Source organism: Rhinoraja longicauda, chromosome 19, assembly GCF_053455715.1.
Source record: "Rhinoraja longicauda isolate Sanriku21f chromosome 19, sRhiLon1.1, whole genome shotgun sequence".
Classification (NCBI taxonomy): domain Eukaryota; kingdom Metazoa; phylum Chordata; class Chondrichthyes; order Rajiformes; family Arhynchobatidae; genus Rhinoraja; species Rhinoraja longicauda.
The window spans coordinates 14,541,460-14,565,758 of NC_135971.1; the positions used below are offsets into that span (position 1 = coordinate 14,541,460).

At 45.8% G+C, this 24,299-nt stretch overlaps 1 protein-coding gene across 1 annotated transcript in view; it reads left to right on the forward strand.

The window, feature by feature from the left end:
* Positions 1 to 24,299, forward strand: part of LOC144602702 (zinc-binding protein A33-like) — a 93,469-nt gene that overhangs the window by 26,518 nt on the left and 42,652 nt on the right. The window contains exon 2 of the mRNA XM_078415832.1: positions 800 to 889. Coding sequence (XP_078271958.1) covers positions 800 to 889 — 90 coding nt within the window. The remainder of the gene's footprint in view (positions 1 to 799; positions 890 to 24,299) is intronic.

Genomic DNA, 24,299 nt, shown 5'->3' on the forward strand with positions numbered 1-24,299 from the left:
TGTGTCAACCTATTGCCAGCCAGGCTTTGTCCTGCCCCCTTCCTCCCATCGTTATTCCATCTCCCACCCCCTACAATCAATCTGAAGAAGGGACCCGACCCGAAACATCAGCTGTCCATGTGCTGCTTGACCCACAGACTTACTCCAGCACTTTGTACTTTTTTTTGTAAACCTGCATCTGCAGTTCCTTGTTTCTGCATCTTCACGTTGAACATTTGCGTCAGATTTACATTAATTCCTCTAGACGGCGGCGTGCGCAGTGGACATGCGTTTTGAACCAGGAAATGGCAGAGTTAAAAAATGGCTTCGAAAGAACAGGTCGAGAGTTGGTCCGAGGAGGTAGTTTGTCCCATCTGCCTGGATTTCTTCACCGATCCGGTGTCACTGGAGTGTGGACACAACTTCTGCCGCTCCTGTATCACACAGAGTTGGGACAGGGAGGGGAGAAACTCCTGCCCGGAATGTAGAGAGGTGTTTACAGACCGCACCCTCGGGGTGAGTCGGGCCTTGGCGAGACTGGCTGAGAAAGCTCGAACACTGAGCCTGAATCGGACAGAGAAGGAAAGTAAACTTCACTGCGAGGAACATCAGGAAGAACTGAAGCTGTTTTGTGAAACTGACAAGAAGCTGATCTGCCTGGTTTGTCGAGATTCGCGGGAACACAGAGAGCACCGCTTCATGCCGGTTAAAGAAGCTGTTGAAAACTACAAGGTAAAAGCAAACCGATTTAATCACATCATTTTAATTCCTTCTTTATCGTTCAACAATTTAATTTTCTGATTCCCAAACACAATTCCAGGATCAGGTGAAATCTTCTATCAAATCTCTCACAAAAAAGAAATCAGGGATCCAGCAAATGGAGCAGCAACAGAAAGAAAAGATTTCTGGAGTTCTGGTGAGGTTTTTAAGTTTCGGTTTCCTGATCTTGTGCAGGTTTGATCCCTGTGACGCGTGTAATAACAGGGCAGCGCAGTGACACAAGTAGTGCTGCTGTCTCCTAGTTCTGGTGAGCGGGTTCGTTCCTGACCTCAGGCGCTGCCCGTGTGGTTCACGCCTTCTTCCTGTGACCGCGTCGGATTCTGTCGTGGTGTTCAAAAATGAAGCAGATGACACAGAATTCTTCAAGTAGTTAAAGGCCTTTATTTGCAAACAAAAGCTGGAACAATCAGGATGTCAAACATCTGACTGCCCACTTAGTACACCGGGCAGCCTATTTTTATAGGATTATTCTAAACCTTATCTTCTTTACATTACCTCATACCCACACTCCTTTCTTCAGTCCTTCATTTCTTTGTAGCCACCTGTCTGTCCCGCCACCATTAAATCCCATTTAATAATATATCCTTATCTCAATGCTCACATCCCTTCATACTTCGCCTCCCTTATTTCCTGCTAGTCCATCCCTCACGTCCATCCATCACCCCAAGGCCTATGTCTTTCCTTATCTCTTCCCTTGCCACCATTAAATCCTACTCATTGATGAATGTCTGCATCTCTTCACATTCTGCCACCCTTATCGTCTAGGCTAAAGCAAAGGTAAAGGCTAAAGAAAAGGAGTGTTATGTTACAGACACGTGTCAAGGGTAAGGAATGTCTAGAGCGCCTTAATTAGTTACAGAGTGGCGCCTAATGCCTAAGTAGTTACAAACCTTAAACAACAATGTATAAAATAATACTGTAACAATGTCTAATGTATAAAATAATATCATGTATAAAATAATATCGTATTATCTCCCATATTCCCCCCTTTGAGACCTACACGGTCTCACAGAAAAAGAAAACCAAAAAACGCACATGTTGTTAACTCAAATCATAAATCCACTCTCAACCATTAGCCCCCCAACTTAGGATTGTATAAAGAATGTGCAGTTTGTCAGTGTTCTCCTTCCAACATGCTAACATCCTGGGTCACTCGCCCAAAAACCTACCCCCATATGTCTAGGGTAGGAAAAAAGACCCAGCTTCCCTTACAACTACGTTCTTAGTAATCTTCCAGAGTAAATTGCTCAACAGTATAGTATTCTATCGGAGGGATCTGTTTCTCTTGGAGGTGAAATTTGCCCGTCTCCTGGAGCAACGGCAGCTGATTCGCAGTAGCTTTCACTCTTCTCCTGTATTTTCGTTCTCTTGCCCGTTTACCTCGAGGTCATTCACAGGTTGTGCCTGTGGGACAGTCCTTGTACAATGATTGAGATGGTACCACGTGGACCGGCCCTCTACCTGAACAGCAGTCGGTGAGGCTTTAGTTACTGTGAACGGTCCTTCCCTTCTCGGCTCATTCCACCTTCGTCGAAAGGCTCGCACATAGACCTGATCTCCGGGTTTAATAGGTCCTTCTCCCTGGTCCGCCTCTGGCTCCTTTTGCTTTACCTGTGTGTAAATAGACTTATGTATCATAGTTAATTGTTGCATGTATTGTTTAAGTTCTACCTCTAATTGTTCCAAACTTGGTCCCTTGTAAGGACCTCTCCATTTGGGCATCGGCATGGGTCTGCCAGTGAGCATCTCATGTGGTGTTAAATGAGTTATTCGATTAGTTTGCATGCAACAGCTCATTAATGCCAATGGCAGGGCATCAATCCAGTTTAACTTTGTAGTTGCGCAAATCTTGTTCAATTTAGCCTTCAATGTTCCATTAACTCTTTCTACCATGCCCTGAGATTGAGGGTGGTATACACACCCAAATCTTTGTTTCGCTCTCAGGGCTTGCAGTACCAACTTAACTGTTTTTTGAATAAAAGCCGCTCCATTGTCGGAACTGATTTCGGTTGGTATGCCGAATCGTGGGATGACCTCGTTAGTCAGAAACTTGACTACAGTTCCTGCACCTATCTGCTAAATCTATCAATTACTACCAGCATATACCTTTTCCCTCTTACTTTTTTCAGCATGTCCACATAGTCAATAACCAGGTGCCTAAATGGTCCTTCGGGCACAGGTATATGTCCTATAGGTGTTGTTATTCCCTTTCAAACATTGTTTTGAGCACATATCTCACATTGTGACAAAATGTAATTTACTGAAGCCTGTAGATAGGGTGACCAAAACCCATCTCTCTTTATCGTCTTTAACACTTCCCCTCTTGCACAGTGGTCTAGCCCATGCGCTTCTGAGATGAGAATGGTCAGCAGAGGTGTAGGTGCTACCAGTAAACCTTCGTCCGTAGTCCACAGGCCCTCTGCATTCTGTTTAGCTCCCCTCTGTCTCCACATTGTTTGTTCAGCTAAAGTAGCCCTACCTTACATCGCAACTATATCCTCCTGTGTGGGTTTCAGGTCCAAATTTACCTGCGGGGCAATAATGGCTGATTGGCATCCAGACGCTTTTCTGGCTGCTTCGTCTGTGGCATGATTGCCCTTTGTGATCATGTCGTTTCCCTTTTTATGTGCCTGGCATTTAACGATAGCTAGTGCCTTAGGTTTAGTCAGTTACTTATTAGGTCTGAAATTTGCTGAACATGCTGCATGGGGTCCCCATTGCTTTTCTTGAAGCCTCGTTGCTTCCATACTGCCCCAAACAGGTGACAGACCCCATGTGCATATGCTGAATCTGTGTAAATGTCAGCTTTCTCACCCTCCATCATTTCACACGCTGTCGTTAAGGCCTTAATCTCTGCTAACTGGGCTGAACAAGGTTGTGGGCAAGCTTCTAATCTGATTGTTTGAAAACCTGATTGGTCCTGCTGCACTACTGCAAATCCTGCATGATTGCCATCATAATCCTTATAGCATGAACCATCCACAAACAAAACTTTCTTGTCCTCATCATTCAATGGTTCTGATTGTAAGTCCATCCTTAATTTAGAAAAACCATTGTTTCCCCAACGCAATCATGGGGCTCCCCCTCATAGTCAAGCGGAACATAATCAGCTATGTTACTTGTGGTGCATCTTTGTATTGTAATGTCTGGGAATGTCAACAGCATTTGAAATGCTATTATTCTGGCCGGTGTTAATACAAACTTCCCCTTCTCCAACAGCTCTACTACTTTATGGTGTGTATATATAGTTACAGGATAGCCCGTGGTTATAGATGAGGCTTTGTTGTACGCATAGTGCAACGCAGCCAGTCCCTGATAGCAGGGTGGGTAACCCTGCGCCACCTCATCCAATTTTGTACTGTAGTATGCTACAGGCTGCTTAGCTTTACCTATGCCTGTTTCCTGCGTCAGTACTGCTGCAGCGTAGCCCTCCTGCCTGTTGGAAACGTACAAGTGAAACATTCTCTCATAATTTGGCAGGGCCAGGGCTGGGGCTGACTGTAACTCTCGCTTAATGGTGTTAAAAGCTGTCTCCGCCTCCTCATTCTATTGTAAAACATTTCTCAAATTTGTGTGTCCTGCTTCCTTCAGTATTTTTCTCAATGGCATCACAATTTCAGCATATTCTCCAATCCAGTCTGAGCTATATCCAGACATTCCCAAAAATGTCATTGTTTGCTTTACTCTCTGAGGCTTGGGAGCTTTAATTATTGCCTCAATTTGATCTGGTGCTATAGCCTTTACTCCCTTGGAGATCAATCGTCCTAAATATTCCACCTGTTGCTTACAAAACTGCAACTTCTTCCTGGACACTTTATGGCCTCCATATGCCAGCCTTTCTAAAAGAGTCAGGGTGTCTTGCTCACATTGCTCCTCACTTTCAGAGCAGACCAACAAATCATCCACATATTGTATTAACGTACTATGTAGGGATATACCTTCCAAATCTGCCTTCAGTACCTGATTGAAAACATGAGGCGAGTGTTTAAATCCCTGTGGCATCCTAGTATAAGTATATTGAATGCCCCTGTAAGTAAACGCAAACAAAAACTGGCATCTTTCCGCTAACGGCACGCTAAAGAATGTTGAGCAGAGATCAATCACTGAAAAGTACGTTGCCTCCGGTGGAATGTTAGTCAGCAGTGTGTGTGGGTTTGGAACCACTGCTGGCCAATCCCTCACTACCTCATTGACTGCTCGTAGATCATGTACTAATCTCCACCTTGTCTTGTCTGCTTTTAAAACTGGCAACAGCGGGGTGTTACAAGGACTTTTTGTCTTGACGAGTACTCCCGCCTCCAACAAACCCTGTATAGTTATTGCTATGCCTTCCTCTGCTTCTGGCTTTAAGGGGTATTGTGGTTTCCTTGCCAAAATTGCCCCCTGCTTTAGTTCTATTTCTACCGGGTTTGTGGATTTCACTTTTCCAACATCTGTATCATGTTGTGACCACAGGCCATGTGGCAGCCTGTTTAACATGTCTTCCTTTGTCTGACCTTCTCCCTTCTGTAATAAAAAGAGATGTTGCTGGGGACTAATTTAAACCTCTTTTGTCGTTCCCACCATATCTATGCTCACCACTATCTTGACATAATTATCATCCTCAAATTTCCATACCTTCAGTGTAATTTTTTTCCAGTTAACAATAGTGTTTACTTGCTTCATCATGAGCCCCAAGTCCCTGGACTGATATCCCTTATTTACTAGTAATGTCACATGAGGTGCAGCTCCTGGCACCCTATACCACTTGTCAAAAAAGGTGTTCCATTTAATTTGCAAGGCTGCCCCTTGTTTTCCAATTGTTATGGCTTCTGCCCTTAGGTGCTGCTGGCCGCATGCTCCCAGGCGCCACAACCTCTCCTGCTCTATGTCCTGGGTCTCGTCAAAACGTACCGTACAATGTAGCTCAGTCTTGGGTGGGGTTGCTTCAGGTAATAGGGTCATTACTCCCTCTTTCCATCTGTTCCACGTATTGCAAATTTGATCTTCTATATTTCCTACCCAAAATACATTAGCTTTCCTAGCTTCCCCCATAAACAGCTGGGTATTCAATTTCTCCACGTTCAGACCATCTTTGGTACATTCTAACTTTAATTCTAGTTTCAACAAGGCATCCCTACCTAGCAGATTAATGGGGGTTCCTTTGGACACCAATACCGGCAATACTATTTCTCTATTACTCATTTTTAAACTTACAGGGGTTGTGCATCGTGTTAACTGTGTTTTTCCCGAGAACCCTACAGTTTTAACAAATTTCCCTGACATGGGAAGGTGGGAAGCATACTGCGGCTGTACACAAGTGTATGTAGCTCCGGTGTCTATCATCATAGGTGTTAGCCGCCCTCCCAAAATTACCTGAACCATGGGTTCTTCTTCTGCCTGTCGCGTTATCATTGGGTAAAGTCTCTTCCCATCCGGGTTCTCTGGGCACCCCTAGTATCTAGCATAGGGGTTCACGAGTCCAGTCGGGCCTCCGGCCGAGCACGCTGGGGCTTGCCCTGGGTTAAAACCCTGCTCATCCCCTGTGGGTCCCTGTTGGTACGGGCCGGGCCACGGACGGTGTGGGCAGTTCCTTCTCAGGTGCCCTACCTGATTGCATCCCCAACATATTCTATCAACTACCTGTCTACCTACTGGCCTTCCTCTTCCTCTTCCTTGTGCTCCCCCTTGAGGAGCCCAATCCTGTCGGGGCTGATTCCCTGATCTGATTTGCCCCTGATAGGACATTTGAGGAGAAGCTCCCCCAAAGACATTTATTATTGGCATAGGATTATCCAGCCCCAGCCTGGCTCTACCATAGGACTCACTGTGCATTGGTGTATCGTTCACTTCTGCTGTTTCAGCCAGGTCTGCTGTTACTGCCAGCATTTTCTTTCCTTTTTCACGTTCTTTATTTTTTAGTTCTTCTAGTTGCATTTGCATCAACTTTCTCTGCACCTCTTCTTGTTGGTTCTCCATTTTTTGTCTCTCTTTACGATTTTTGTCGTCTGCATGAACCAGGTGGTCCCTGAACTGGGAGTGGGATATGGTTGACAATTCCACCACTTCCTCCAGTCTGGACTTAACTTGAGGGGACATGGCGTCCACTATAGCCGTCCGAAACAAAACGGTCATCAACTCGTTACCGTCTATGTTTTGTTCGGTTTCGAGTCTCCACTTTTTCAGTTGATCCTCCAGATAAGCCGCTGGGTTCTCCATGTCCCCCAGCGGGTCTCTTTTCAATATCTTTAGGTCCACCGTGAGCGGGTAACAGTCTCTGAGGGCCTGCCATACCCTCTGCCTGACTTGATCAAATGGCGTGCCATCAATCATCGGGTTATTTGCGTTTTTTATCCCAGCCATTTCAAACAGCTCTGCTAATTTCGTGGTTCCCATTGCCTTCACCAGTAGTGCCTTCAAATCTCCCATAGCCAATAACCGTCCTGTAGTTTCCTCCTCAAAGGCTCTTATCCATTTTCCTGCCCCGTCATATATGTTGGGCAGGGCATTATTTCAGCCCTTCTAGGTCTCGGGTCGCCCAAGGGATATACTGGGTTTGTCCTGCCTTTTTCAAAAGTAACAGCATCATTCCACCCCTCAGCTCCTGTCTCTCGCTTGCCATCCCCTGTTGTGGTTCTACCTGTATGCTTTCCCACCTCATTCCTTCCTGGGTGTACACCTGGCTTTCCTTTCTTTCTCCCTCTACAGTTTTTTCCAACTCCCTTATCTCTATCTCTAAGCGCTTCATGGATGCCTCTATTTCCCTTCTACGCTCCCTTGTTCTTTCCCCATCACTTTCTAATTCTGCTTCATTCTCACAGTTTTGCCTTCTCTCTAATGCCTGCTGGTTACTTGCTTGTGATTCTGCGTTGTTGTCTCCCTCACACCCCTCATCTGCTGCCTGATGGGTCTCATAAATCTTTCTGTCCCTGAGGTCCTGCAGCCTTCTGATGTCTCCTTCTAGTTCCCGTTCTTCTTGCCTTATCCTTTCCTTTTCTCGCTGCCCCCTTCTCTGTCTATATTCCTTTATGTCTTGCCCATTCCTCCAAACTTCGACTTCTCCCTCTATCTCCACTACCCCTTTCATCAAAGGGCACTGCTTTACTCCTTCCAGGCCGGAATAGGGAGGGGGATACCCAGGGTCCCTTAGGCTGGGGTACAGAGTTGATTTTTTCTCCTGAAGCTCCTGACTTTCATGCTGTTTTTCGGGTTTTTCACCTGTGTTTGGGGTGGTATTCTTTTCCTGGTATGCTTTCCTCAGCCTTTCTTCTTCTATTCTAAACAATTTAAGCACGTCTAGTTCTTTTTCCTTTTTCATTACTCGGGTTTCTGATTTATCCTTAGGTTTATAGTTCTTGATTAACACTTCCATTTCATCACACATGTTTATATCAAACGTGCCTTCCTTGGGCCATTTCATGACTAATTTTCCCGTCCTTTTTTCCCATTTTTCAGAATGTTTTTTAATATCCTCTTTGGATACGGGGAATTTCTTACTTAGTATTTCAACTGCAGTTATTTTATTCATTGTACTCGTCTTATTTTAGTGCACTTGGTCAGTCAGTTTAAATGCAGTCCTTGTTCTCACTCCGTTCCATCTCTATAGTCACTATGCTACCTACTACGCTATTTCTATTTTCTACAGTTCTACTATATTGCTTTAATATTTTGCAATTTTAATTTTGTTATGTTATCCAATTATTCCAATTCTTGATCTGCCCGTACAAACCCCTCCTCACTTAGGGCGGTATCCACAGATCCTCTGATCCTGCCCGTACAGACCCCTAGCTAACCAGAGTAATCCCCGGTTAACTAGAGCGGTATCCACAAGACGCTTTATCCTGCCCGTACAGACCCCTAGCTGACCAGAGTGACCCCCGGTTAACTAGAGCGGTATCCACAGGACGCCCCGTCTATTCAGTCCCCTATCCTCTTAGGGCGGTATCCACAATACAATACAATACAATACAATATATCTTTATTGTCATTGTACCCAGGGGTACAACGAGATTGGGAATGCGCCTCCCATACGATGCAATAATTTAAGTAATTTAGACAACAGCAACCCAACGAAACAATTGTAACAGTTTTAGACAGGGTAAAGTGCAAGTTGATCTATGCGTTGTGACCATCTGGCTCAGCAGGACCGGTTCATAGCAGCTATGGCCCTGGGGATGAAGCTGTTCCTGAGTCTGGAGGTGCGGGCGTAGAAGGCCTTGTATCGTCTGCCCGATGGAAGGAGTTCGAACAGACTGTTGCAGGGGTGTGAAGAGTCTTTGTGGATGCTGGTGGCTTTTCTGAGGCATCGTGTGTTGTAGATGCCCTCCAAGTCTGGTAGCTGTGTTCCGATGGCCCTCTGAGCTCTATGGACTACCCGCTGTAGAGCTTTCCTTTCTGCCTCCGTGCAGCTGAGGTACCACACAGGGATGCCATGCGTTAGGATGCTCTCTATGGTGCAGCGGTAGAAGGTCGTCAGCAGCTGTTGGGGTAGACCAGACTTTTTCAGTGTTCTTAGGTAGAACAGTCTCTGCTGTGCCTTCTTGACCAGCGCAGCTGTCCTCCGAAATGTGAGTGCCCAGAAACTTGAAGCTGGACACTCTCTCCACACTGTCCCCGTTGATAGAGATCGGGGCATATTCCCCGTTATGTGACCTACGGAAGTTGATGATCAGCTCTTTGGTCTTGGTGGTGTTTAGGGACAGGTTGTTATCCGAGCACCAGTCCGCCAGGTTCTGCACCTCCGCTCTATAGTTTGTTTCATCCCCGTTGGTGATAAGCCCGATCACCGTTGTGTCGTCTGCAAACTTGACAATGGTGTTGGTGTCGAATGCAGGAACACAGTCATGTGTGAAGAGGGAGTAGAGCATGGGGCTCAGAACATAGCCCTGTGGTGTGCCGGTACTCAGGGTGATAGTGGAGGACAGGTGCGGGCCCATTCTCACTGCCCGCGGTCGTTCCAGCAGGAAGTCCAGGATCCAGTCACATAATGACGAGCTGAGGCCTAGCTGGTGGAGTTTGGTGATGAGCTTGGTGGGGATGACCGTGTTGAAGGCAGAGCTATAGTCAATGAATAGCATCCTCACGTACGTGCCCTGTCTCTCTAGGTGAGTCAGGACAGTGTGAAGAGCCAGAGAGATGGCGTCCTCGGTGGATCTATTTGCCCTGTATGCAAATTGATGTGGATCCAGTGAGTCAGGGATGCTGGATTTGATGTGTGAGAGGACCAGCCTTTCAAAGCACTTCATGACTATCAGCGTTAGGGCAACCGGGCGGTAGTCGTTCAGGTTGGAGATCTTGGCTTTTTTCGGCATCGGAACTATGATAGCCGACTTCAGGCACTTGGGGACCGTAGCCAGAGATAATGACAGGTTAAAGATCCTGGTGAATACCTCAGCCAGCTGTTCAGCACAGTCCTTCAGTACCCTTCCTTGAACTCCATCCGGTCCTGCAGCCTTGCGTGGGTTGACCCTTTGTAGAGCGCGTTGTACCTCCTGTGTGCTCAGTTGCAAGACCAGTCCCTCCGCCTCGGCTGGGATTCTTCCACTCAAGGTGGTTTTGCCAGTTTCAAAGCGGGCAAAGAAGGTGTTAAGCTCGTTGGTCAGTGCCATATCGCTGTGGGGGCAGGCAGGGCGGCTCTTGTAGCCAGTGATGTCCCTGACACCCTGCCACATGCTTCTGGTGTCCGTGGTGTTGAAGTGGTCTTCCACCCGTTGCCTGTGGGTGTCTTTGGCCCTTTTAATACCTTTGTTCAGGTTTGATCTGGCAACACTGTATGCTGAAGTGTCACCAGATTTAAAGGCATTGTTGCGTGCCCTCAGCAGGTTCTGTACCTCCTTGTTCATCCAGGGTTTCCGGTTTGGGAACATCTTTATCTCCTTGTCCTCCGTGACATTCTCCACACAGCAGTTGATGTAGGAGAGCACAGTGGATGCGTATTCCTCCAAGTCTACCTCTGAACCATAGGTGGCCTGTTGTGCAAACAGGTCCCAGTCGGTGCGATCAAAGCAGTCCTGGAGTTGTAGGGTGGCATCCTCGGGCCATATTTTGACCGTCTTTATTGTGGGTTTGGTCTTGCGGATGAGGGGTTTGTATGCGGGCAGTAGAAACAGTGAGAGGTGATCGGATTGTCCCAGGGGTGGGCAGGGGAGAGCTCTGTTGGCGTCCTTTACGTTGGTGTACACCTTATCCAGTTTGTTTGAGCCCCTGGTAGGGCACTGCACATGCTGATGGAATTTGTGGAGCGTGGCTCGTAGGTCGACCTGATTGAAGTCCCCTGCAACAATGAAGGCATCGTTGGGGTGGGCATCCTGCTGCTAGCTGATGGCCGAGTGCAGCTGTGCTAGTGCCAGGTTAGCATTAGCCTGTGGGGGAATGTATACGGCCATGATGATGACCACCGTAAACTCCCGCGGCAGATAGAATGGCCTACATTTGAGCAGTAGGTACTCCAGGTCTAGGGAACAGTAGCTCTCCACGAGGTCTTTTTGACGTCACAAATCCACTTTCTTAACTTATCTATTTTCTACGTACCCCACTGCGCAGCCTTCTTGAGCAATCCTCCGGGTCTCTTTTTAGAATATTTTAGCCAGATTCTTTGGATCGGAGAGGCCCTTTTAACCGCCTAGACGCTTCTGTGTCACCAGCGGCCCCCCGTTTCAACAGGTTAAAAATCCAAATGAAGCGGAAAACCGCCTACCTTTTAGCGGCTGGCCACCCTTGTCCTGTTGTTCCGGGGAGCCCCCGTGGGGCTAGGAAGCGCCCTTGGCTGGTCGTCCTTTATCGAACGGGCCTCTATCCGATCCTGCCGACTACACCAATTTTGTCGTGGTTACCGGTGTTCAAAAATGAAGCAGATGACACGGAGAATTCTTCAAGAAGTTAAAAGCCTTTATTTGCAAACAACGGCTGGAACAATCAGGATGTCAACCATCTGACTGCCCACTTAGTACACCGGGCAGCCTATTTTTATAGGATTATTCTAAACCTTATCTTCTTTACATTACCTCATACCCACACTCCTTTCTTCAGTCCTTCATTTCTTTGTAGTCACCTGTCTGTCCCGCCACCATTAAATCCCATTTAGTAATATATCCTTATCTCAATGCTCACATCCCTTCATACTTCGCCTCCCTTATTTCCTGCTAGTCCATCCCTCACGTCCATCCATCACCCCAAGGCCTATGTCTTTCCTTATCTCTTCTCTTGCCACCATTAAATCCTACTCATTGATGAATGTCTGCATCTCTTCACATTCTGCCACCCTTATCATCTAGGCTAAAGCAAAGGTAAAGGCTAAAGCAAAGGAGTGTTATGTTACAGACACGTGTCAAGGGCAAGGAATGTCTAGAGCGCCTTAATTAGTTACAGAGAGTGGCCTAATGCCTAAGTAGTTACAAACCTTAAACAACAATGTATAAAATAATATCGTAACAATTTCTAATGTATAAAATAATATCATGTATAAAATAATATCGTATTATCTCCCATAATTCCTTCCACGTCCAAACGACACGCCGGTTGGAGAGTCAATCGGCGATTGTAAATCATCCCTGTGAAAGTAGGTGGTGGGCAAATCAATGGGAATTAAAGGGGACGTGAAAGGGAATGGGCGGCAGGGAATTGGATGAGGGGAATGGAATTGATGGGATAATGACATTTCCGAAGCATTTGTACAAGCTATTGAATTCTCGTGATAATCAGCTATCTATTCAATGGAAGTAAATGGGATTGGTGAGGATCTGTACAGTGGCCAGTATGGATATAGTGGGCAGAATGGTCTATTCCTGCGCCCTATGACCAGATATTGATTGGCCCAATAATATTTTCCATACCGTGAGGAAACACAATACAGTGACATATTGATCTTCACCTTTCATTTCACAGGAACAGTCACACAACCTTCAGTCACAGATCACATCCCAGTTTGTTGAACTGCACCAGATTATCACTGAGAAAGAGCAGCGTGTACTGACAGATATCCAGGAGGAAGAGAAGAAGATTCTGAATACAATGGAGAAACATCTCCAAGTGATTCAAGAGAATTTAAATTCCATTGAGAACGAAGTCAAAAGCTTACAGGAACAGCTTGATCTAAAAGACAACATATCATTTTTGAAGGTGAGGGGTTTTGGCGAGGTGAAAGTGCACGGTGGGTGACATTTGTGAAATAAACGCCACATTTACCAGTGATTCAGAGCTGGGCCAATGTTCCCCGTGTCCCAGCAATGTGCTGCTGTTGTTCCAAAACTAAAGGGCTTCCCTCTTAATGTATGGGAGCTCAGCACTGCCTGCAAACTCCTTGGGAAAGAGCTGTTGTGATCTTACCAATGAGAGTTGGGAAAGGGGAAGTATCAGATGCTTGTAGCAATCTATGTGAAGTTCCCACTGTCCTGACGAGAAAAGTCCATCTCAGTTAATTGCGATTTGTGTTTTATTTCTTGCAGGAGGAAGCTGGCCACAAGATGAGGTAGGACATGGTCTGGAATGAATGTTCTTGTAGAACAGCTCAAAAACATGCTGATGCTCAATTTATAACCTGTCATTAAATATTCGCAGGGTTCATGATGAAGCCAAATCACTGTCGGTTGCAGATGGTGCCTTGCCGATGGAAAGATTCGATAACCCTTTTTTTCTCAACACCGTATTTAGAGAAACAACTGACGTCATCAAGCAAGGTAAATCTTAATCCCTTTCCATTGTTGTTGTTTGATATCTTTACGTCATACTTGGATGCAAAGGTTGATGTAATGAATGGATTGAAAGGAAATCAGATTAATCTAAGCTGGGAAGCATCACAGTCAGAGAGCAATGCAGCATAGAAACAGGCCCTTTCACTGCACACGCCCATGCCGACCAAGTTGCCCAATCAACTTGCCTGCGTCTGGCCCATATCCTTCCAAGTCATTTCAATCCACCTACCTGCCGAAGTATCTCTTAAATATCGTAATTGTACCTGTTTTGAACACTTCCTCTGGCAGCTCACTCCATACAGGAATGACCAACTGCTGGAAAAAGCTGCTCTTCAAGTTTCTTCAAGTTAGTGTTTCCCCTCTCACCTGAAACCGATGTCCTCCAGTATTAGATAGGAAAAATACTGTGGGTATTCACCTTATCTGTGCACCTTATATAGATCGTATCCACGCCTATAAAGTCAGCCTGATAGGCTCCAAAGACAAATGTCCCCACCTGCGCAAACTCTCCTGATAAACAAACCTTCCAGACCCGATAGAGTCCTCGTAAATCTTCTTGCACCCTCTCCAGTTTGCCAACAACCTCATTGTCTCAACGCTGTCTTTAATATCCTGACTTTTGAAAGAATGAGCAACAAACACATTCTTCACCTCCCTGCCTGTCACCGTTGCATCTTCCATGGCACTGTGTACCTGCACCCCGACATCTCTCCGTTCTATAAAGCTCCCCGTTTACTGTGTATGTCCTGCCCTGGTTTGTCTCAGCAAAGTGCATCGCCTCACCTTCACATAGACATAGAAACATAGAAACATAGAAAATAGGTGCAGGAGTAGGCCATTCGGCCCTTCGAGCCTACACCGCCATTCAATATGATCATGGCTGATCATCCAGCTCAGTATCCCATACCTGCCTTCTCTCCATACCCCCTGATCCCTTTAGCAAAAAGGGCCACATCTAACTCCCTCTTAAATACAGCCAATGAACTGGCCTCAACTACCTTCTGTGGCAGAGAATTCCAGACTCACCACTCTCTGTGTGAAGAAATGTTTTCTCATCTCGGTCCTCAAAGACTTCCCCCTTATCCTTAAGCTGTGACCCCTGGTTCTGGACTCCCCCAACATCGGGATCAATCTTCCCGCTTCTAGCCTCTCCAACCCCTTAAGAATTTTATATGTTTCTATAATATCCCCCTTCAGTCTTCTAAATTCCAGCGAGTACAAGCCCAGTCTATCCAGTCTTTCTTCATATGAAAGTCCCGCCATCCCAGGGATCAATCTGGTGAACCTTCTCTGTACTCCCTCTAAGGCAAGAACGTCTTTCCTCAGATTAGGAGACCAAAACTGCACTCAATACTCCAGGTGCGGTCTCACCAAGGCCCTGTACAACTGCAGTAGAACCTCCCTGCTCCTAAACTCAAATCCTCTTGCTATGAATGCCAACATACCATTCGCTTTCTTCACTGCCTGCTGCACCTGCACGCTTGCTTTCAATGACTGGTGCACCATGACACCCAGGTCACGTTGCATCTCCCCTTCTCCTAATAAATCCCACCTGCCGTTCCTGAGCCCATTGGCCCAGTTCACAGGGATCCCATTTACTCTCAGGTAACCTTCTTCACTCTCCACAATGTCACCAATTTTAGTTCCATCTGCAAACTGACTAACCGTGCAACCTACATACACACCCAATCGTGTATATAAATAAGGAACAACAGTGGACTCTGTCTCCAGTCTGAAAAACAACCCTCTACCAACATCCTCTGTCTGTGACCTTCAGGTAATGTTGTATTCCATCGGCTAGTTCACCCCGGATTCCATGAGATCCAACCTTCCAGAATGGCCTCCCATGCGGTGTGTAGAAGTTGCATCTCCCAGAGGGCAGTGAATATCTGGCATGTTGTGCTCGGGGTGGTGGTAAAAAGCTGAGTTGTTGGATATGTGCAACTTGGCTACAAATAAATGTTTGATAGATCGAAAATTTAAGATTATGGGGAACTCACACAGAAGAGGAATTGGTACCAGCTTAGATCAGCCATGATCACATTGAATGGAGGGGCAAGCCTGAGGAGCGGATCCTAATCCTGCTCCTGTTTTCTTGTGTCCCTATGCTCCTGCATACCGATAAATTGACAGACTTGACACAGAGGAAATGCAGCAAAGATTAGCAATACTTGTGCCTGGGAGAATGATTTTGCTGTGTGGGGTGAGATTGAGCAGAGGCCTCTGTACTTGAGAGTTCAGGTGTATTCGAGGAGATCTCAGTGAAACACAGAGATCTTAGTGGGCTAGTGAGCTCAGTGGGCTGGATGCAGGGAGGATGGCTCCCCTGTCAGAGGGGTCTGGAGAGCGAGCACTCTCTCAGAATGTGGGCCGCACCGTGTAGGACAGAGATAAGGAGACATTACTGCACGCGGAGACTGGGAACGACCCTGCACCGGTGGCTGTGGAGACTCAGTCATTTAGTGCTCTTGGAGCTGAGAGCCATGGTTGTACATTACAGAGTCTGGCCCTTCGGCCCATCGTGTCCATGACCATCTTTTCCCAGCTATACTAATCGATTTGTCCATATTACATCAGCACCTCACCTATTTAAGTACCTCCAATATAGTGATTATATCTCACTCCACCCCCTGTTCTGTAGCATGTTCCAGATATCACCCACTCTCAGTGTAAATCTATGTGCTAAACCTCTCGTTTATTTGTTTGTTCCTGAACTACAGCCAAAAAGTTACATGATAGCGCAACAATTTTAGGCCCACCTTACTCACCATCGTCCCTTTGGTGCTAATGGAAGAAGTTTCAATGAAATCGGTGTTACATTTTTAAAGTTATCCACATATTAAAGTTTAAATCTATCTCCAAGGGAGGGAGGGATGGGGGGGCGAAAGGGGGAGGAGGGAAAATAAAGGGGGTTGAGGGGGATGGAGTGGGGGGGAGAGGGGGGAGGAGTGGGTGCTGCAGCAGCGCAGGAGAGGTTTGGGCCCAACGGGTCCACTTGATCTAGTAAAACCTAAATCTCAGATATACTTTAAAATTCCTTCCTCTCAAAATAAACCTGCACTCTCGTGATTTGATTTCTCTGCATGCGAATAAGGTTTAGAAAATGACCCTGCATCCTGCAGCAGACTTTCCCACTATCCACAATTTTTGCATCCTCCACAAACATACTAATCACACCTCCCACATTCACATCCAGGCCATGGTCATATAACATGAACAGCAAAGGTTGCAGCACCGATCTCTGCTGCACACCACCAGCCACAGACCTCCAAGCAGAAAAATCATCCTTCTACCGCTACCTTCTACCTCCAACCACCCAGCCAATTGTGGATCCATTTCACCAGCTCGCCTTGGATCCCACCTGCCCTCGCTTTCTGGACCAGCCTTACATGCGGAACATTGTCAAGTCCCTCAGTGAAGTTCATATATTGGTTCACAATGAGATCAGTGTGTTAGTTGTACACACCCATCAAATCCGCCCGTGAATCCAATCTCTTTCAACGACCCCACAACCACAAGTCTCCCCCCATTCTGTCCAACCTCATTCAACTTCTGCTTCCTTCCATGGTCCAAGCCACCCCTCCCTCTCTCTCACCCTCCACTCAAAGAAACGGGGCAGGTCATCTGGCCCCTCGTGTCTGTCCTCATTCACTGTGATCATGACGACCCCACCACTCAACTCTACCTCCTCTTTAACATCCTCAAATTACTGCTAACCTCAATATCCACCTGCTCCGATCTGCCTTCATATCTGAATAACCCACTTCATTCCCACCGCAATCTCGCAATCCTCCTCACTCTCCGCACTCGTCCTCCCCGTCCACCCTCCCCCACCTCACGAAATTCCCCTCTCCATCCCCGGATAAAAACTCCGGGGGAGATGTCTGTTGTCCACCCGCTGTGGTCGGGGATAAATCCCGGGCAAGGTTTCAGTTGTCCGCCCGCCTGTGCCTGAGGCCGAGCGGCCTCTCCCCCGGTCCCGGGGCCGCGCTGCCCGAGTCTCCCCCCGACCCCCGGGGACTCTCTGATTCTCTGCTTCTCCCCCCAGTCTCCGTCACCCTGGATGTGGAAACAGCGCATCCGTGGCTCGAGGTGTCTGAGGATCGGAAGAGGGTGAGAATGACCCGGACCCGGAGGAGTCTCCCTGACACCGGGAAGAGGTTTACAGTCAGTGCGTGTGTGCTGGGATCGGAGGGATTCACATCGGGGAGACATTACTGGGAGGTGGAGGTGGCGGGGAGTCGGGGCTGGAGTCTGGGAGTCGCCGCAGAGTCTGTGGAGAGGAAGGGACCGGTCACACTGACCCCGGAGACTGGAGTCTGGAGCATCAGGCGGGGGTGGGTGACGGGTTTGATGCACTCACCTCCCCTCCATCCCGTCTCCCCGCCCGTCCCATCCCCGGGAGGGTGGGAGTTTATCTCAGTTACGAGTCCGGGACAGTTTCATTTTACAACGCGGGCACCAAGTCCCATCTCCACACCTTCACTGGGAATAAATTCACGGAGAAACTTTATCCTTTCTTCAGGACTTGGGATGAAAACCACTGGCTGAGGATCTGCTCCGGTTCCGCTCCGGGTGTGTAAAAGGGTCGGGTCCCGGGACCGGCGTCAGGAGCGGGGCTCAGGGGCTGTGGGGCAGAAACCCAGTGGACAACAGGTCGGCGCTGAACGGCTCCCATTTAATCCCCAAATTCCACGTCGTAAAACCCCAGTGAGCGCGGAAATAAAACCAGGGGGAATGTAAATGTGGGAAGAGAGAAATAAACAGCAAGTGGAATCAGAGCTGTCGATCCGTTCATTTCAACGCGTTAATTGCGTCACTTCTTGGTTCCGCCACTAGATGGCAGCAACGCCACGCGGTGCGACCACAGACCAGCTGTAACTTTGAGAATTAACTTCGACAATTGCAGAAACAGCGGGAATCTGATTTAATAAGTGACTTTTGTCACCTGTTACCACACCTGCGGCCCAAACAAAACATGTATGGCTTAAAATGTGGAATAAAAGCATGAATTGCCCCCAAATACTCAGCAGGTCAGGCAGCATCTGCAAGGCGAAACAGACTTTACATTTCAGGTCTAATACAAGTCAAGTCAAGTTTATTTGTCACATACACACACACGATGTGTAATGAAATGAAAGTGGATTGTGCACAAAAAAGAATTACAGTTACAGCATATAAATAAAGTTAATAAGTTAATATAGAGAAGACAAAATTTAGCCCCTGGAGTTATAAAAGTTAACAGTCCCGATGGCCTGTGGGAAGAAACTCCGTCTCATCCTCTCCTTTTTCACAGCGTGACAGCGGAGGCGTTTGCCTGACCGTAGCATCTGGAATAGTCCATTGCTGGGGTGGCAGGGGTGTTGTAGTCTGTGGCCTATTAGAAAAAACAGGCAGACAACCGAATTCGTTTAACCTCTTTATTCTACTCACCCAGTTGGGAGAGGGTCTAGAAACCGAAGCGTTTAGAAACGCTTAGGAAGCCAGTGTAGTCTCCACGAATGCTAACAATTACACATATTTATACCCGAAATACACGTGCCAGTACATTTCCTGTTGCTACCTTATATGGCAAGTTTTACAATGTCCTGGAAATCTTTATGTGTCTTTCGGGACCTCCGTGTCCGTTGTGTCCATCGTGACCTCTTCTTTCTTGGGAACAAAGGGCAGTCCATATGGCAAGTTGTTCTTCTTAACACTTCAAAGGATGGCTAACCATCAAAGCCTTAAAGCCAGTTGCCCATATCAAAGGATACCGTTAGCCATAAACAGGATGCCCTGGCAACATAATCGAGCTGGAGCTTTTACACCTTTTTTACACCCCTCCAATAAAACCCACATGGCTACGCTGAATTTGAGCCCTTACATCCCCTCTTTGATTATACTATAATCACAGTCTTTTAAAGTGGTTGATTGACAAATATTTGGCATATACATGGGCCGAAGCAATAACAGATTAACAGAATCACAACAATTAACACAATGATACTGCCATAATGGAGAATCGGCCCCCACAAATATCCTAAACCAAACCAATCCCATCCTGAAGCATTAATTCAATCTTGGGCTAAATCTGCCCCTATTTTCTTAGTCAAGTCAAGTCAATTTTATTTGTATAACACATCTAAAAACAACCCACATTGACCAAAGCGCTGTACATCAGTTCAGGTACTAAGAACAAACATACAATGGCACACAAACATAACAGCACATACATAAACAGTTCACAGCGCCTCCTCAGAGGGCTCAAACGCTAAATGCTCTTTCTCTAACCTCCTTCACATGCCCCGCGATATTGGTGATATTAGAGGATACATCTGGTACAAATGTACAACATTCTTGCCCTATCATAGCACAGGTACCCCCTCTCTCGGCTAGCAGGAAATCTAGAGCCATACGATTCTGGAGAGCGACAAGACGCAGGGCTATCATTTCAGTTGTTAACTGGCCTATTTGTTCCTGAGTCTCGTACAGTCCATCAGCGGTACAATTTGCTAATTGTTCCAGAGCACTAGCTAAGTTTCAAATTTCAGTTCCCGCCCGAGCGGTTCCCCATCTCGGGAATATTAGCCACCAAAACCCCTCAAACTCCGATACAGCTCGTTTAGAGCTCCACTCTGGATGCTGTAGAGGATGATTTATGATTCGTAAATGTGGGATTACAAAAGCTAGATAACAGCACCCTGTCCAGGTCTCATAAGACCCCTGATCATACTGTGGCGAAAGTCCTGGTAACCAGACATATGCTCAGCTCCCACATATTAAGTAAGTCCCATTAAGAGGTCTTGGGGGAACTGCAGTACTGATATGGGTGCATGTGCTGAATCCCACAGACAGGCTAACTTCATTTGGTCAACTTGTAACATGAATTTTAAAATATCTGGACTGAAAGACAAAAACAAAATTCCCATGTAACCTCCAATTTTTCCCAGTCTATTCTTCCCCTTATCTCCTCTCGTAGGGACGACTGATGTAACCCTCGAGTTCGTCTAGATCGACCCTGATACGGCTGCTGCTTCTTACATGGAAAACTAAATTCATCTGTCAGGCATTGGAAATTAAACTGGCACAAAGCATGTCCACAGGGTACAACCCAATAGGCTTGGTCTCTCAATTGTTTAGCTCTGGTCTTATTAAACCATTAAACTATCCTGAGCAGGGTCCTATTCTTTCTGCCTTCCAAGGTATTGTGCCTTTGTCTCCTCTGCACATCATCTGATCGTCTTTACATAAATGTCATGGAGTAAATACAGATTGACCACAATACCATATAATTCTTGAGTGCACTTCCCCTAATAGCAGGAGTAACAATAGCAAAATAGCAACATCAATAGCAAAATCAATCCATCAGCTAAACACATCAACAATAACTAAGCAATACTTATAACTATGTACACGTGGCAATTCAATAAAATCAATTTGTAAACCCCAATGTATTTTGGGGTGATACCATGTAGCATTTATTACATCCAACATTCCCCTCTTACCAGCATAGGTAAGAGAGTGCACATAATGCAACAAAACAGGTAAAAGCGCGTTAGGGACACAAACTTTGCCAGAGGCAGTAACACAAAGCGAGTTAGATTCGCGAGGGGAACACCCATCCTGGCTCCACTGGTGTCTCTCAGCCTCGGGGGCGTCCCCATGAAGCTGGCAGAATTCCGAAACACTGGGCATAGCGATAGTTGCAGAAAACTGCTGTTGTTCCCTGAAGAAACTAAAATGGTTGGGGTCAGGGCTTCTGTGCGTGCCAATGTGTCAGCCAATGCATTCCCGAAAGAAATGGGATCCTTGACAGATGTATGCGAATTACATTTAATGACAGCCAAGGTTTTCGGGAGTGTTAAACCCGCTAGTAGATTTCGGACAAACAGGGCATTTTTAATAAGAGTGCCTGCTGCAGTCAAAAAGCCCTTGTGCTGCCACAGGGTACCAAAATCATGTGCAACCCCAAAAGCATATCGTGAGTCGGTGTAAATATTAGCACGTTGGTCAACGCAAAGGTGGCAGGCTCGCGTGAGGGCAAATAATTCAGCCTGCTGGGCAGCATGAGGTGTACTGAAAAAGGCGAGGGTAGGCAGTATCCTCAATCTCTAGCGACGAATGTGTGGATTCTTGTTCATGGCGCAACTTAACCCTTTCACCAACGGTTGTCTGGGACCTATCCATATTCCCTGATGCTGCCTCATAATTGGGGGGGGTAGTCCCGAATATCCTGGCGGGAGGGTAGAACCGGGACTGGCACCACCGCAGCCGGTGGCTCTGCCTGTGGGGCTGTGGGGATCGGACACGTCCAGGGTTCCTCGTCACCCTCGGATTCCTGATTACCTAATAAAGCCGCTATAGACTCCAGTGGTTCGGATTCTGACTTTTGTTGTTGTTGGGCGGGATATATCCCTTTGGTACCGGTTTTAAATTCATCTCGAGCTCGGGTAGCACAGTCAAGTCTTAGATCATACACCTTACATTCCGCTTGCAAAATATCGCATGTTTTCGGTATTCCCAACCTATCACACACTGATATCCCTCTACTACTTGCATTTTCCCTCTACTACTTGCATTTTCCCTCCAACTTCGCTCCCTCGACTCCTGATGGCGCTTCTGCACCCCCTCTCTCCATTCTTTAATCCTCTTTGAGAGTCTCTACATTCCATTTACCTCCCACTGGCCAGGCCTCGTTTCCCAATCTTTTCATTAACGAAGCAAATAAATAAATAACACACGTGTTGTACCGGGGCACCGCCATCACTCTTATCCAAAGACTGTCCCATATGTCTGATTGCCAATTATCCGAAATTATGTTACCAATAAATACTATCAATAAATATTACCAAACGATCAATTTCATCCAGACCAAGACAATGACAACAAGAGTGACCGCCCCTTACCTTCCAAATCCGAAACCTTATCCTTGTCCTTTTCCTTATCGGTTCGTCTGTTAATCTCAGTTGAACACGAGATCAACCCCAAACGAGGGACTTCAGTGTCTGAAAGACGTCAACGTTCGGGGTCTCGAACAACGGTCGAGAAGTGCACTCTGTCCCCTTCGGACGTGTTTCAGTCACCGCTGCCTCTTAGTCGTTCGTGGTTGACGGTGCCAGAGATCCTGCCGACTATGCCAAATGTTGTAGTCCGTGGCCTATTAGAAAAAACAGGCAGACAACCGAATTCGTTTAACCTCTTTATTCTACTCACCCAGGTGGGAGAGAGTCTAGAAACCGAAGCGTTTAGAAACGCTTAGGAAGCCAGTGTAGTCTCTCTCCCCGAATGCTAATAATTACACACATTTTATACCCGTAATACATGCGCCAGTACATTTCCGTTGCTACCTTATATGGCAAGTTTTACAATGTCCTATAAATCTTTATGTGCCCTTTAGGACCCCCATGTCCTCCGTGTCCTGTGTGACCTACATGTCCTCGGTATTCCCAGGACTAAAGAGCAGTCTTTATGGCCAAATGTTCCCCTTAACAATCAAAGGATGGTTAACCTTCAAAGCCTTAAAGCCAGTTGCCCATATCAAAGGATACACTTTATTTTTATTTTTTATTTAATTTAAATTTTAACAAAACAAATACATGTATGAACTCATAGTACGCGATGGTACCTACATTATAAATTCGATTATACATTTTAAATTCGATTATACCTGTATTGTTCTGTATTATCTCCCCACCCACAACTCCCCAGTTAGAAAAAAGAGGAAGAAAGAAAGAAAGAAAGAAAGAAAGAAAGAAAGAAAGAAAGAAAGAAAGAAAGAAAGGAAGAAAGGAAGAAAGGAAGAAAGGAAGGAAGGAAGGAAGGAAGGAAGGAAGGAAGGAAGGAAGGAAGGAAGGAAGGAAGGAAGGAAGGAAGGAAGGAAGGAAGGAAGGAAGGAAGGAAGGAAGGAAGAAGAAAGAAGAAAGAAAGAAAGAAAGAAAGAAAGAAAGAAAGAAAGAAAGAAAGAAAGAAAGAAAGAAAGAAAGAAAGAAAGAAAGAAAGAAAGAAAGAAAGAAAGAAAGAAAGAAAGAAAGAAAGAAAGAAAGAAAGAAAGAAAGAAAGAAAGAAAGAAAGAAAGAAAAAGAAGAAAGAAAGAAAGAAAGAAAGAAAGAAAGAAAGAAAGAAAGAAAGAAACACTTCCGGCTAATTTTTTATTATATTCTTTTTAGGGGTATCAAAACAATCCTAAAATTAAATATTTCCAATTCTTAATCCTAGTTTTAAAGTGAATGGGTTCCAAAGTTTCAAAAAGAAATCATATTTATTTCTCAGATTATAAGTAGCTTTTTCTAATGGGTTACAACTACGCATTTCTGCATACCATCTTCCAATTCTTATTTCATTGTGATCTTTCCAAGTGACCGCCACACATTTTTTTGCTATTGCTATTGCTATTTTGAGAAATCTTTCCTGATATTTATCTAAAATTAATCTTGGTAATATTCCTTTAGTATCTCCCAATAAAAACAACCTTGAATCCAATGGTATGGTCTTATTCATCAATTGTTCCCAAAAGTTTTTTAGGTCTTTCCAAAAAGGAGTTACCTTAGGACATGCCCATGTGGAGTGTAAAAAAGTACCCACATCCTGGTTGCATCTAAAACAAATTTCAGGTAAATTTGGATTTAAATTGTTTAATTTTTTCGGAGTTAAATATAGTTGGTGTAAAAAATTGTATTGTACTAAACTATATCTCACATTAATAGTATTTTTCATACACAATCTTTCCCAACTTGGTTCATCAATGCTAATATTCAGATCTGTTTCCCATCTTTGTCTTGATTTTTGAATTCCTGTCTTTGGACTAGATTTTTGTAACAATTTATACATTGAAGATATAATTTTTTTAGTTCCCTTGCCCTGAATCAGGGATTCAATTCCTTTAATTTGAAA